Raw genomic sequence first — 15,043 nt, 5'->3', positions numbered from 1 at the left:
CACAGCTGTTATGAATGAACTGTCCATATAAAAGGACAAAAACAAGGAAGTTTAGAGGCACAATGCTTTGTTCTTCGATTTCCTGTTTTTTTAACTGCTTGAATCTGTGAGAAATTAAGATTATTTTAAGTAAAGTGGGCTCCATTGTCCTGCCTTTGTTTTCAAAACTTCCTTTGAAGGTTTTTCTTGTACACCTTTGTCATACATATCTGATTATTGGACTGTGGCAACATATAGTACATGCTTTTTAAAAAATATATACTTTTTATTATTTCAGAGAGGAAGGGAAAGGGAGAGAGAAACATCAATGATGAGAGAGAGTCATTTATCGGCTGTCTCCTGCATGCCCCCAACTGAGGATTGATCCTGCAACCTGGGCATGTGCCCTGACCGGGAATCAAACCGTCATCATCTGGTTCATAGGTCACTGCTCCACCACTGAGCCACACTAGTTGGGCTATAGTACATGCTTTTTAATTCCATAGAAATAACTTTAGAACTATGAGACTCTGTTTTTTCCATACTGCAGATACTCCAAAATGATGCCATAACTCTGAGTTTCCGCTTAAAGTAAAATCTTGTCTATTGAGAGGTGGCTTAAATAAGGGCCCAGTTTAAGGTCTGGCTTGCTGTGGTTGATTGTTGATGTTGCATTGGTTTAGCTAATTCTTTATAAAATCCATGGTAAGATTCTGCCATATTTATTTATGTGCAGTGTGCTTATTGTGCAAGTACTCTTTAGTCACCCTGTTCTGATTGGTATTACTTGTAAGTGTCATTTTTGTGTTATTTCTTTATTTAGGATGTTGAGGAAGTATTTGCTGGAGACATCTGTGCATTATTTGGCATTGACTGTGCTAGTGGAGACACATTCACAAACAAAGATAATAGTGGACTTTCTATGGTAAGTCATTTAATTTCAAAGCTGTGTTTCACTTGTGTCTCAAAAGTGTGTGTTTTTATGTGATACATTTAACATTTCAGAAAAACAACCACAAGTTTTCACTGAGTAGTGCTGCAGGCATCAAGTAAGCTTGGTTGTGGCTCTTTAAATGTCAGGTGGACAGGTGTTCTGTGTAAACTAACTTATCTGGGTGTTTTTTAGTAAAGTCATTCCATGATTCTTCAACATTTAGATGCACCTGACTAGCTCTGACTCTACCCTGAGATTTTTTCCCATTGTGGGTACCTCTCTAATTGCTATCACCATCATCAGGCTGGTCCCCATGGGATGTTCCTTCCTTACTAACTCAGCAGCCAGAGTAGACCCTTCCCTCAAGAATTGTAAGACCAGACTAACATTTAGGCAGGCTTGGGATCACATAACAGAAGGGCACCAAATGCAACTAGACTGTCTGACTTAATGGTGACAACCTGCTCTGTGGAACTCATAGGTCCCTTTTCATCACGGAGGGACCCTGAAGGGAAGAACATGCTCTTAATACACGTAGACCCTAGAAAAGCCCTGACCCTGAAAATCTACCTCTGTAAATGGAGAGCAGGGAAAAACTGAAGAAAGAGGCAGGCCACTCCATTCTGGCAACTAACAGAGTTCCTTAAGGGAAAATTACATAGGAGGCACTTTCTGGGCAGCTGCAAGATGAAGTGGACAGTCTCCACCCTCCTTACAGGAGCCAGAAAATTATCATATGGGGTAAAAACGGGGAATAGTCACAGTTACTAGTACATGAATGTTACCTGGTGTGGAAATTACTTAACATGCATGACCAGGTCAGGACAACAACCTGTTCCGGGAACCAGCTCATTGCTTATTTATGTCAGAGTGAACATTAATTACCGTCAGATAGTCTCTAAGGGGGGTTTGCGGTCAAGCAATCTCCGTTCTGGCCCAGTTCAGCTCGTGGTCCAGACAGAGGTCACATCATGGAATAGTCTCTCCTCCACACATGCTTAGGCAGTTCTCGCCTTTGAATTCCCTCACTTTCCATTTGTGCCCCTTTAGGAAAGCAGGCTGTGCTACAGTAAGACTCTCTACTGAATTCAGTAAAGAAAGAGTATGAGTACTTAGGGGTAGGTAACTTGCAGTGAGCAAATTCACAATGAGTCATTTATGTAAGAACTGGTCCATTTATGTAAGAACAGGCACACACTATAATGTTTCCTAGATCATATAACAGATCCATAATTTTATAACTAGTGTTTTAGCATAAAATATTCTCTGATGTCTGGTTTAATGTTGATTTAAGACACTACAAAAGTCATAAATATGTACAGGCTTTTCGGGGTTGTACATAAGAGGAATGCTTTATGAGTATGATTATAAGGCTTTCTCTCCAGGCTTGTTATGAGCAATATGAAGGGACTGGAGGCTGTGGAAAATACTGAGGCTTTGAAGCAAGTAGGCCCTGGTTAGAGACTCACCTCTGCACTATATTACCCACTAGCCTTTAGTCACATTACTTTATATTCTTTCCATGCCTTTAAGATTTTATTTGTATGGTGGAGATAATATCTGCCTTTCAGAGTTGTGGTTGATTAAATGAGGTATCACGTATAAAGAGTCTAGTGCCCTTTCTCTGTTTCTCTTATCAGTGATCATAATAAATTTGATTAAATAACTTACCAGAAGATACCAACAATAAATGTAGCTGCCAGCTGATAAGAATTCCACATCTCAGCATTTGGATTTATTAAATGATTATGTTAAACTGAAAGTGTCAATAAACTTAAGGGTCTTAAACAGTTAAGTAAATAAATAAATACTTTATTGTTTTGGGAGGAAGGAGATCATATAAGTGGACACCTTTATTAAAATATTATATTAATATATTTGTTTATTTAATTCAGACAGACCAAGATATATATATTGTCTAGCCTAAAGATATTGAGTGCTTTTGTTCTTTATAAGTAGAACATTAACACATTAAGCACCATGTCAGTCACCGGTGACTGACACTATATTTTCCGTCCAAACCTCATCACTTACTGGTGAAATCTGATATTGCGGGCTAAACGGAAAGGAAGACAAAACATGCTTAGCACTTAACGTGTTAAAGTTAATCCATCCCTGACCCTGACCCATACAGTGCTATATTTGAATTCTTCTCTTTTTTTTTAACAATATTTTAGGAGTCAATTCATGTTCCTGATCCTGTTATTTCAATAGCAATGAAGCCTTCTAACAAGGTAGGACTTTGATTTAACATTCAGTATATCACAATAAAACTTGAGCTCTTTTTCATCTGTCTCCACAATGCACATGGTACCTTGTGGTAACCAATAATCTTATGATCTCTATTTCTCGTTTGGTGTGGGGAAGCATGGGACTTGGTTAGAAAGGCTGTAAGGAGGATTCTCTGAAAGACGAGGGCCTCTGGGGGGAACTTGCTGAAGGTGGCAGCCCCTCCCTTGACTTTTCCAAACAAGTCCGAGCCCCCGGGTGTTTTGCTGGAATCTCTATGTTTAGTCTTTAAGACTGGACCTTGTAGAACAGCGGTTCTCAACCTGTGGGTCACGACCCCTTTGGGGGTCGAACGACCCTTTCACAGGGGTTGCCTAAGACCATTCTGCATATCAGATATTTACATTACGATTCATAACAGTAGCAAAATTACAGTTATGAAGTAGCAACGAAAATAATTTTATGGTTGGGGGTCACAACATGAGGGACTGTATTTAAAGGACCAGAAGGTTGAGAACCACTGTTGTAGAAGCATGTGCTTTCTCAAGGATACTTACCCTGCTGATTGTTTCTAGAGGTTAATTTTAGTTCAAGCTGTTGTTACAAAAAAAGCCTAAGGAGGCAGGCAATCTGGCTGTTTTGGTTCCTAAAGTCAAACAAGCCCCTTAGCCTTCTCTTTTACAGAAATGAGTGTCAGAGTAATCTATTCATCCATCGCTCAGGGTCTGCTGGTCAGCCCCGGCATTTTGGTATTGAGATCACCTTTTATATAAAATTTACCAGCCAGTCACTAGTAATTACTCCTCAGTATTTTGAAGAAATTAATGGTACTAAAGTGTTTATCAGACTGTGCTTAATAACACTTTACTAAGTAAAGGTATAATATTTGCTCCAGAATGGTAAGTTAACTTCCTAGATTTATAAAGGGATGGAAGAGGGGAAATGGCCATTTGTCCTAAATTGTAGAAAAACCTCACTTTAAAGTACTTTAGAATATTGCATAGATTAACTGCCTCATGGATTAGAATACATCTCTAAATTTGTGGTAGTTATAAAATAAGTGCGTGATTATAACATCGAGAGCCTGCAAATAAGACTGTTTTTTCTCACTTTCATAACAAGCTTATGATTGGATTTTATGTCATTTAGCTTTTTACAAAGCCAAGATTACTTGAATAAGTTCTGTATTCCCATTACCTTGCCCTTAGAATTAGTTCTGATCTTGAACTGTAATCATTTAGTTCTTAATGATTTTGATATGTCTTAGTTTTGACATTCATAGCAGTCATGTTAATATGGTGTATTGAAACGAACTCATTCATGCATTGAGTGAACATTTATGACCTCTTGTCATCTGGGAAATGTCATTTACAGAACATACTCTGGTTTGTCTTATGGATGCATTAACAGCTTCTACTTATTTTATTTTGAGGAACTTGAGATTTTACAGACCCTTTTCATTGTAGAAAGGAGAATGTTGAGGTGTCAAGAAACATTAAATTACTCCATCTCAGAAATCTGAGGAAAGGCAAGTCTTATACCAAATGCCACAGTTTGTTCTGAGTGCTTTGCTAAATTTTTTGCTTTTCCCTTCAGAATATACAGGGCTAGAAGGTAAAGATGTAATGCTCTTCATTCCTGAATTCAGAGTTTATGTAAGACTTTTGTCTTGATAGTTATAATAATGGAGGGAAATCAAATGTATCAATATCCAAAAGGTTGTTTTGGTTTGTTTGGTTGGCTTTTTTGGTGTCTCAGGATTATCTGCTTGCTGGAGTAAATTAAGTTAAATGAATAAATCACTGCACAAAGCTGTGAACCTCAGTAGTGGAGGTAGGGATGATCTAGAAAGCTGAGAGTGCCTGCAGGCGAGTGCAGGGGGAAGGGAAAAGGACTTTGGAGATAGACCAACCCAGGATTCATTCTCAGCTTTGCCATGCACTGTCTGTGTAGCCTTGAGCAAGTCAGTTGAGTTATCTGTACCTAGTTTCCTCACCTGTAAAATGTGGATAATTCCATCTTGCAGGTTTGTGGTTAGAATTTGAAGTAACACATACAAAATACATGACACACAGCTCCAGGCACATGTAATAGCTATTGATGCTGGTGATTCAAGGATGTGTTAGTTTTCTGTTGCTACTGTAAAAAATTACCACAAACTTAGTGGCTTAAAACATCACAAATGTATTATTTTATAGTTATGTAGGTGAGAAATCTGATACGGTTCTTAATGGGCTAAAATCAAGATATTGATTGGCAGCGTTCCTTTCTGCAGGCTCTAGGGGACAATTTATTTCCTGTTTACTCCGATTGCGGGAAGAATTCAGCTCCTTGTGGTTGCAGGGCTGGGGTTCCCATTCCTTGCTGTCACCTGAGGGCTGTTCCTAGCTCCTAGAGACTGGCCCCCTTCTCCTATCTTCAGTGCCAGCAACAGTGAAATGAGTCCCTCTTGTGCTTCAGATATTTCCTGCCTTTTTCCCTCTTCACATCTCTTTCACCTACCCTTCTGCATTTCTCTTCCATTTTTTTAGAAGCCGATGTGATTACATTGGGCCTACCCAAATTATTCATATCTGTGACCTCAATCACATCTGCAAAGTCCCCTTTACCATGTAAAGTAGCATTCACGGGTTTGGGAGGGGTTAGGGCATATCCTTAGAGGGCCATTATTCTGCTTACCACATGAGGAGATTACATCTAAGGAGAATAAAGATGCATGAAACCACATCCAAGCAGATTGTTTTGAAAGTCTCAATGCAGCATTTGCCTTACTGTTGGTCTTAACTGTCCTCTTGAGTCTACAATAGAATCTTGGTAAACATGCTGATTCCTTTGATTATGTAACAGTAACACATATTCTACTTTCTGCTCTACGGGCAATTTTCCACAAAGGGACAGTTTTTGTCAATATAATAGGAAAGGACACAGAGTTAAGTCTTGGATTCTTGTATCTTGTATGGAAAGAAAATTCTATCAGCTAGCAATATCCTCCCTGTTCGCTGTGTGGTGTCCAAGCTCACACATTCAGAGGGTATGGCCTAGGAACTAGATGGTAGAGTATCTTTACTTCTTCACTACATATATATTTAATTTCATTCAGTAAAGTTCTTTCAACAGTGTCATTGCATATCACAATTAGTAAAATATGTAATGACTTTCTTTTTTTTAAGAATGATCTGGAGAAATTTTCAAAAGGTATTGGCAGGTTTACAAGAGAAGATCCCACATTTAAAGTCCACTTTGACACCGAGAGCAAAGAGACAATTGTATCTGGAATGGGAGAATTACACTTGGAAATCTATGCTCAGGTAATGAATAGCATGGAAGTTAAATTAAGTTCACTTTATGTCTGTGCTTTGTTAAGAACAAAAGTCAATAATTCTAATGTCCATAACTAATAGCGGTTGTTCAAGCTCACTCTTGTTTGTATCCAGATGTGGTATACTGCTTCCTCTACCGAGTATTACAAAATAATTATTTGTGATCTCTAAATCTTTTTATTTGTAAAACATGGCAGACTTCCAGAATCAAGAGGCAGGGGACTTGCAATTACACCATCCATCCATCCCTAGGAAATGGTTAGTTCTGTTGAATATATCCTGGTCCCAGCCTTAGGAAGACAACCTATAGGAAGAAACTTGCTGAGAACGTTGGCCCACCAATTCCCACTCTTCAGGACATTTCTTGTTTGTTTTTTTCTCTAAGTCAGTACTTGGAGATCATAATGTAGATAAAATAATGGATAGATGGGACACGTACTTTCCTAGGAAAGATCTGTATATCTGAATGAAAACAAGATATATGATTTAAGATTAAAAATTCTGGTTATGATCATACCTTTGAAGTTGAGAGAGTACAAAATTCTGACAACAGATTCATATACTGTTCCAGTTAATATGTAATAAGATGAAACAAAAATGAAGTTTTAGTGGATATATTAAGGATGTATGTGTAAATTAATCAGTCTAAGTTAGAATTCACTTATATAACAGTTTGTATTTTTTAATATCATGTATCTAATCCTTATAAGATACTTAAATGATTTAAGATTGATCATTTGCTTACCTATTGTATTTAAATGAATGCTTCTAATAATTAAGATTCTTAGGACTTTTCTTCTGCTTATTTTTTAAATTTAAATATACCCATGAAATTATTTCTCCTGCTATTTTTAGAGGATGGAAAGAGAATATGGCTGCCCTTGTATCACAGGAAAGCCAAAAGTTGCTTTCAGAGAGACCATTACTGCCCCTGTCCCGTAAGTATGCAACACAGTCAAACCTATTATGAGGCTGGAATTGAAGCTTTTTATTGTGGGATATACATAGTACTACTACTGTTATTAAGACACTTTTACATCATGACACTCTTTATTTTGGAAGCTATACAGTTCTGTGCTGTAGCTAAGACATTTATACAGAGTGACGTTAGGGATTTGTTTGGCCCCTTCAGCTCGATATCAGTGAAGGTTGACATACACATCATTAGTAAGCATACTGACACTTCATCCAATGTTGGGGGTCTTCTTTCATTCCAGTTGTGCTTCCTTTGGCAGACGGCTATTATGTTTTACTTTAGTGCCATATTGTGGATGCCAGAGAACTTGCATTTGCCAAGGAATAATCTCCTGCAAATAAAGGAAACTAATGCTAGAATAAAATTCAGAAAACCCTTAAAAAAACAGAGTTGGGTTTATGTCTTGTTAGAAACAAAATAGTCCTCATAAAGAAGAGCACAAAACAAGTTAAATTGCAAGAATACTTCAACTTGGTGCCTATTGAATTTACATAAATTGTGATTTAGAGTCAAAATTAATACAGCATACTGTGGTTATAAAACAGGTCTCAATTTTCAAAGTGGCATCAAATAAAAGTAAATAAATGGTACTTTACCTGAGATGCAATGTCATGAAGTAGAATGGTGTAGTCTAACTCAATGAAGTCATCATTTCTTTGCTATAATAAATTAAAAACCTGGTGTATAAAACAATATCATTGGCAAAACAATATTTTAATTTCAAAAATCATGTTTCATTAGATGCTTATAATACTACCACTTAAGTAAAAATAAAAATTGAATGTCATAATTTAGCCTGTCAGAAAAACTTTCTCTTACAAATGTTTTTTTCAAACTACAATTTAAAATTATGACTTTTCATTTGTTACTCTACTTTCTGTTTATAGTGTCCTAGTTGTGGTAGCTCCTTAAGAGTATTACAGTCTATAGTTGGTCATTTAAAATGGCTTAATGTTTACATTGTTCAGAAAAGCACAATTGAAGGGATAAACTACTGAAATAAGTGTTTACATGAAAGGAAACCAATTTTATTATAGAAATTATTTTTAAAAAACTGAAAATAACCCTGGCTGGGTGGTTCAGTTAGTTGGAGTGTTGTCCTGTACACCAAAAGGTTGAAGGTTTGATCCTGGTCAGGGCTCACGTGGGAGGCAACTAATTGATGTTTTGCCTCTCACATCAGTGTTTCTCTCTCTTTCCCTTCTTTTCTCTCTAAAATCAAGAAAAACATATCCTCGGGTAAGGATAAAAAAAAATACACAAAAAAAGCCTGAAAATAGTAAAATGTAGTGAGTATAGTTATCTGAGTTTGTAATTAAAGCTTTAATCTGTGCTTACTGCTTTGTGCATATAAAGTATTTATACTATCAGCAACACAAATATTGCATCTACCAGAGGCAGGACTCTTTAGGGCTTACATCAGGGGTCCTCAAACTTTTTAAACAGGGGCCCAGTTCACTGTCCCTCAGACCGTTGGAGGGCCGGACTATAGTTTAAAGAAAAACTATGAACAAATTCCTATGCACACTGCACATATCTTATTTTGAAGTAAAAAAACAAAACGGGAACAAATACAATATTTGTATTTGCATGTGGCCCGCGGGCCGTAGTTTGAGGACCCCTGGCTTACATAATCGATATACTGAAATAAGCCCTGGACTCCAAGCAGCACAAGCTCCTGTAGTACACCCTTTGGTGAACAGTGATTATAAATGTGGCCCCAGGGTCAAATAAAAGCATACAATTCTCTCCTTATGGTATCCTGAAGTAATTCTTTCTTAGAGTATATCAGCAAAGAATGTCCTTTAAAAGATATGGTAAAAATCAGTATTAAGGTTTCTTACATGTTGGGTCTTACTAGGTAAGATATCCTATATAAAAGGGTAATATGCAAATCAACTGAATGGCGAATGACCAGTCACTATGACACACACTGATCACCAGGGGGCAGACGCTCAATGCTGGAGCTGCCCCCTGGTGGTCAGTGCTCTCCCACAGGAGGAGCACAGCTCAGCCACATGCCAGGCGGACTGCTGGTGAGCCCACTGGCCCACCTCCATGGCAGCTGGCAGCGCTTAGATCAGCAGTGGGCAAACTACGGCCCGCGGGCCGGACTAAAAAAAAAAAAAAGACCGTACCCTTTTATGTAATGATGTGTACTTTGAATTTATATTAGTTCACACAAACACTCCATCCATGCTTTTGTTCCGGCCTTCCGGTCCAGTTTAAGAACCCATTGTGGCCCTCGAGTCAAAAAGTTTGCCCACCCCTGGCTTAGATCCATGGGGAGCAGGCATAGGCTGGACTGAGGAACACGCCTTCCCCCTCCACCCCGCCAGCACGAATGTCATGCACTGGGCCTCTTAGTAATATATATATAGCCTGAAGCAGGGGTTAAACTCTTCTGTTGAGATTTTCATTAATGCCTTAAAACTACATTTGGTGAAGGGTCATAGGAGTTTTCTTTCATAAAAACTACTAGCCCTGTCTTTGTGCATATTTTGCTATTAAGACATGGCTTGAACAATTATGATTATGTAGCCTCTTTAACCTGGACCAGTTATTTGAGGCCACAGTACCCCTATAGGAGTGTTGTAATCAGGACTGAGGTCTACAAAAATGCACTAGAAAAGGGCAGTTTCTTAAAATGTTGTTCTAATATTTATGTTAGGTATCTGACACCACACTCTGAGTGCTGTAATAAGGTATCCTGTCCTCCAGTGCCTATAGGTATCTAGTAACTGGTTGCAGAAGCCTTTGGAGTAAAGGTGCTCCAAGCGCTGCTGCAGTATCAACAAGCTGGAAAGTCTGTCCTTTCTGGAGCCGACTGAAACTGTTGTGGTGGTTTCTTTGTACACTGTCTCCCTTCTTTCCATTAGATACCACAAGTAGACTTTTTTTTTCCTCTCTTTTTAACCCCTTAATGAAGCTAAAATCAAAGAATTTATTTTTATCTCTTTAAGGTCTAGAAAGAGGCAGTTCAGAATAGTCAGACTTAAGAAAACACAAGGCTAGCAACAAGTAAGATAAGAGGTTGTAAACTGTGACTCATTGGGTTATAAAAGAAAATTACATACAGCAAGCTCCACAACCCTAAGATGCTAATATTTTTGGTCTGGCTGATCCCCAGAGAAAACGGCAGCCATGTTTCTAATAGCTCTGGCACTACCATTTCAGTAGAAGAAAACAGCAGAGATAGTTTCTTTTTTTTTTTTTTTTTTTTCAGCAGAGATAGTTTCAATATTGCATGGCTAGTAATTTGTATACAAAACTCAGGTTGCCAAATTATTTATAACAACACTTCACTCTCTTGATACTGCAGCTTCACTTTCTCTGGCCTTGACTGTAACTGACCTCTCCTTCAAATTACTTGGTACACTATTTTAAATGCAAAATTACTAATGGGGCGCTAATGATCTAATAATGAATCAGAGCACTTTCAGTAAACATTAACCCTATTACAAGTGAATTTTATAGACATTACTTACCACTTGCTTGACAGTTTGAATTTTTACCATTTTATACCATGTGTTTTCAGTAGAATTCTGCCATATTATATAACCACAGGCAACCCAGGCTAAATGTCGGATTGGCTTCATTGCTGGAGATATATTTCCAAAACTGTCTGGAGAGGGAAGCATGATAAATGGAATTACTTTATACTTACAGTATTAACCATTTACAAAATCTAAATTCTAAATCATCTCTTTGTTTCCTTCAAATGTGTTTAGAAAATAATTTAATTAGGCCATGGGTCTATAATGTTTCAAGAGATTCTGTTGTTGAATTAGATTGGTAATGGATATTTTTGCAAAAGTCAATATGTTTCCAACATAATATTAACATGTAATAATTTTGAGCATAGATCATTGATATTGATCTTAAAGTTCAAAAAATATTTCTCCGTGCCATATTTAAATACCTGGAATATTTTCTGCTTCTAGTGGTTCCTTCATGGACTTGAGTTTTTGATAAAATGTATTATCTTCTTCATCAGGGTTCTTTCCAATTTCTCCTTCAAATGTGAAGTTGACTTCTGGTGCAGTATCTTGTCCCATTGTAGGGTAAAGAACTTCAGCTGTGCAGTTCACTATCACTTGCTGTTTGAGACATTTTGCAAAAGATCTTTACATGTAAATCCATTACTATTGTTCTCTGAGATATAATATTTAAATCATTGGCCCCTAACAGTGTTGTTTCAGTCTTGACTTCAGAATGCCTACTTCAGAGGTAATCTAATTAGGGCTGGCCTAGTAATTTTCTTAGATGTGTCTAAAATACATCTACATGTGGTCTCATTATCTTTTAAATTTGTCTTAAAACTTGGAATATATTTCAGTATTAATGAGATGTCCATTTTCAATGCTAGATTTTAGTCTGACTATATCCCATCTCCAAACTCTGGTTACTTTGTGTTGTTAATTCTTACCAGAGCATATTTTTCCATTGATTTTTAGAGAGTGGAAGGGTAGAGATGGAGAGAGAGAAACATTGATGTGAGAGAAACACATTGATTGGTTGCCTCCCACATGTGGCCCAGCTAGCGCCAGGGATCAAGCTTGCAGCTCAGGTCTGTGCCCTTGTCCGGAATAGAACCCAGGATCCTTCAGGCTGATGCTCTATCCACTGAGTCAAACCGGCTAGGGCTCTGGTTACTTTTTAATTCTTTCCATTACTCTTACTCTCTGCTCTTGTAATAACAGTAATTTTCTCAAACTCAGATACAGCAACTTGCATCTAGATGTAAAATGAGAAGATTGTAACATTGGTTCTGCTTTGTAAAGATGGTTGTCTAGCAGCTGCCTTTTAATGAATCTCCTTATGTTAATCTGTATCTCTTCTCTTCTGAATATGCTCAACAAAAGGGCAAGCTTTTTTAAATTTCAAGATGGTTGCGGTACAAAGTGCAAGTCCTTCCTTTTAAATTTGTCTCATTAATAATTTGAGAAGTATATAAAAATTTCCCTCCCCATTACTGAAAGATTCTCATGTGAACATGACGATATCAGTTGGCTATTATACTGCTCATAAATATCTAAAAACACTTGCTTTCTTTAATTACAAGAAATTAAAAGCAGAATGAGAAAAAGGCAAAGAGGTGATGATTGGAGAGTAATTTTTTTCACTTGTTAATATTTGGCATGAGTTCAGATTGCCCTATGAGTACGTAACATTTTAAAGGGAATTTATTTGAACTGAAGTATATAGAGTCTACTTTTTAAAAAGCTCAATAGAAATACTTCATGTATCTCAGAATACACAAAAAAAGCAAAAACTGACCCTTGTATGCCATTTTTTTTTCAAGGCAGGGTTTCACAACTTACAAATTTAACAACTTACAAAATACAAATTAATCCTATGATTTGATCAGCCAAGGTGATCTGGATTATTTAGAATTAAATTTTATTTAATAATAAAGGACATTTCACTTACTTTTTGGATAATTTCTTCCACAGAAAACTTAAGGCAATACTTATGTCCTCTTCCTGGAATATCCTAAAATTAAGAAAATGTAGTGAGTTATTATAACAATAACTCAATTCTCTGCATTGTTAGAAGAATCCATTCTTATTCGATTGGGGGGGGACGGTGCCTGACTGGTGGGGGTAAATAATTAAAGCCTTGGACCATAAAAGCATATTGCCATGTATATAACATCTAATTTAGCAGGACCCCTATCAAGTTTATTTTGGATGTGAAAAAAGGGTGGGATGAAAGCATATATAAATAAAATGGGTTCCAATTCACTTTCAGTCAGAGGACTTCAACCTCTGAATAGGTGATCCTAAATCTCTATAGAAGAAATTTTGAAACAGCTTTTAAGTCTAAAGATGGCAAACAGGATACATCATTGAAAAGATTTTTCACAGAGTCCTATGGGTACTTTATGTCCAAACCGTGTTCAGTGATAGTGAATTCCATTTTGAGGCAGATTACTGCAAAGTGATTAGACATGTTAAGTTCTGATTTTACCTGTATATTATTGGGCCTGAAAAATGATACTTTAATAAATTTTATAACAGTAAGACAAATGTTTAGGTATTTCACTTTTGAATCAAGATACAATCGGGCACTTATACCTAATTATGTTATCTAGTGCAGTTAACATCTACTCCCTTTCAGCTCTTAAAGGCTGTTAAACTAATGTCAGATAAATAATGAAAAATCTCAAACCCATGAGATTTTAGTAAAATGGAAACAAGACTAGTGACTGCTGAGGTCTTATGCATTTAATTTAACCCTTTAGCCAGAGAGAGCAAGCACCTCACTTCTGGTTGGTTGTACTAGTGCTTTGGGTGGTTAGAGTGAAGCTTCTCACCACACTGATACTGGTTGTCATCTTGCTCTGTTTCCCCCATCATTTTGGTCAAGGGGCCTAATAAGGGTTGCTCGTAAAATGAAGAATCGTTTGCAAGATAGGGGCTTCTGTTGATCCAGATTGTGTAGTAGGTGAGTAATGTCATAGCAGTTTTCAGATTCTTTTGAATGGTTCCTACAGGTTTCACTTGTCGGAAGGAAAATGCTGCCTCTCATTGGGAACATTTTCCCCAGATCCTTGTAACAGTGCCCATAAAAATATCGTGTCTCTGCCTTCCCTTGAAAACAAACAGGCCCCAGGCTATCCCCAGAGACTGGAGAGTCGACTGTTCCCCAGAAATGTTAACCCCTGTAGACCTGAAGCCAGCAGCCAATCCCAGAACGAAGAGGGAGGGAGGGGACCCTTGGGAGTATTGAGAGCCGGTGTGGGCGCCGCTAGACTCACCTCCATGCTGGCCTGTTTGACTGTCTGCACCAGGAACACCTTGTTGGGGGTCCCTTGCTGGTAGTTGATGCAGTTCTCCACCACCGAGGCCGCCCTCGAGGCTGGGTAGTGGGTCGGGGGGATTTCCATTCTTGCCGAGCGAGCGGCAGCTGGGAGAGCACGGGTCTGTTCGTACGAGTGCGCCGCCTTCGCCTCCCAGCCTGCAGCCGGTTGCCGAGGAGGCAGAGGAGTCGGCTGGCCCCGCTGGGCTGGGCGTGGGCGGGCTCGCCTGCTTCTTCCCTCCTTCCTTCCTTCCCTCCTTCCGGTTCAGGAAGCTGCGCCAGGGCGCCGGCTGCGGGACTGGCAGCTCCTGTGCCCCGCCCTGCTCTGCGTGCTTTTACTCTGGGTTTCCGCCGCCTGGAGAGCCCCTGCATCTGGCGGGGAGGGCCCAGAGTGGGGAGGGGCTGGGGGACTGGTCGGCCGGACGTCACCCTTCGCAGAAGTGCGGGAGGGGCTTTTTGGCCTTAACCTTCATGGAGCCTCTAAATTCCTCTCCGTGGAAAGACAGTTCGTTTGCTTCACTTGCAGGCTGGAACACAACTTCCTTATGCACCACCCACAGTGTCACACACAGGACAAAGTGCAAAGGAGCTCCCTGCAGTGAACAGATGCCTATTACTTCTTAACCCCTCCCATTGTGAGTCCAGGAACAAGCCTGCTCTTACCCAGCTTTTGTGGGGTTGGGCCAGTTCTGCCCAAATCAGGGTATGAGAGACTGCACACTATAGCATTAATTTGGAGGATTATGTAATTTGGATCAGGAGAAGTTTAAAAAATGCACTGGCACCCCTGTCTCCCTTCAC

At 38.7% G+C, this 15,043-nt stretch overlaps 2 protein-coding genes across 2 annotated transcripts in view; one reads left to right on the top strand and one right to left on the bottom strand.

The window, feature by feature from the left end:
- Nucleotides 1-15,043, top strand: part of GFM1 (G elongation factor mitochondrial 1) — a 43,087-nt gene that overhangs the window by 16,767 nt on the left and 11,277 nt on the right. The window contains exons 10-13 of the mRNA XM_070406908.1: nucleotides 803-904; nucleotides 3,091-3,147; nucleotides 6,313-6,450; nucleotides 7,318-7,400. Of these exons, the coding sequence (XP_070263009.1) occupies nucleotides 803-904; nucleotides 3,091-3,147; nucleotides 6,313-6,450; nucleotides 7,318-7,400 (380 nt within the window). The remainder of the gene's footprint in view (nucleotides 1-802; nucleotides 905-3,090; nucleotides 3,148-6,312; nucleotides 6,451-7,317; nucleotides 7,401-15,043) is intronic.
- LXN (latexin) lies at nucleotides 7,427-14,572 on the bottom strand. Its single transcript, XM_070406913.1, has 6 exons — nucleotides 14,202-14,572; nucleotides 12,872-12,934; nucleotides 11,361-11,538; nucleotides 10,927-11,063; nucleotides 8,035-8,097; nucleotides 7,427-7,769 (listed from the first exon to the last, which is right to left on the bottom strand). The coding sequence occupies exons 1-6, from the start codon at nucleotides 14,328-14,330 to the stop codon at nucleotides 7,671-7,673; spliced, it is 669 nt and encodes a 222-aa protein (XP_070263014.1). The 5' UTR covers nucleotides 14,331-14,572; the 3' UTR covers nucleotides 7,427-7,670.

Source organism: Myotis yumanensis, unplaced genomic scaffold, assembly GCF_028538775.1.
Source record: "Myotis yumanensis isolate MYYU_CA2020_CCGP unplaced genomic scaffold, mMyoYum1.0.hap1 SCAF_2, whole genome shotgun sequence".
NCBI lineage: Eukaryota > Metazoa > Chordata > Mammalia > Chiroptera > Vespertilionidae > Myotis > Myotis yumanensis.
This window is presented reverse-complemented; position numbering and strand designations above follow the sequence as displayed.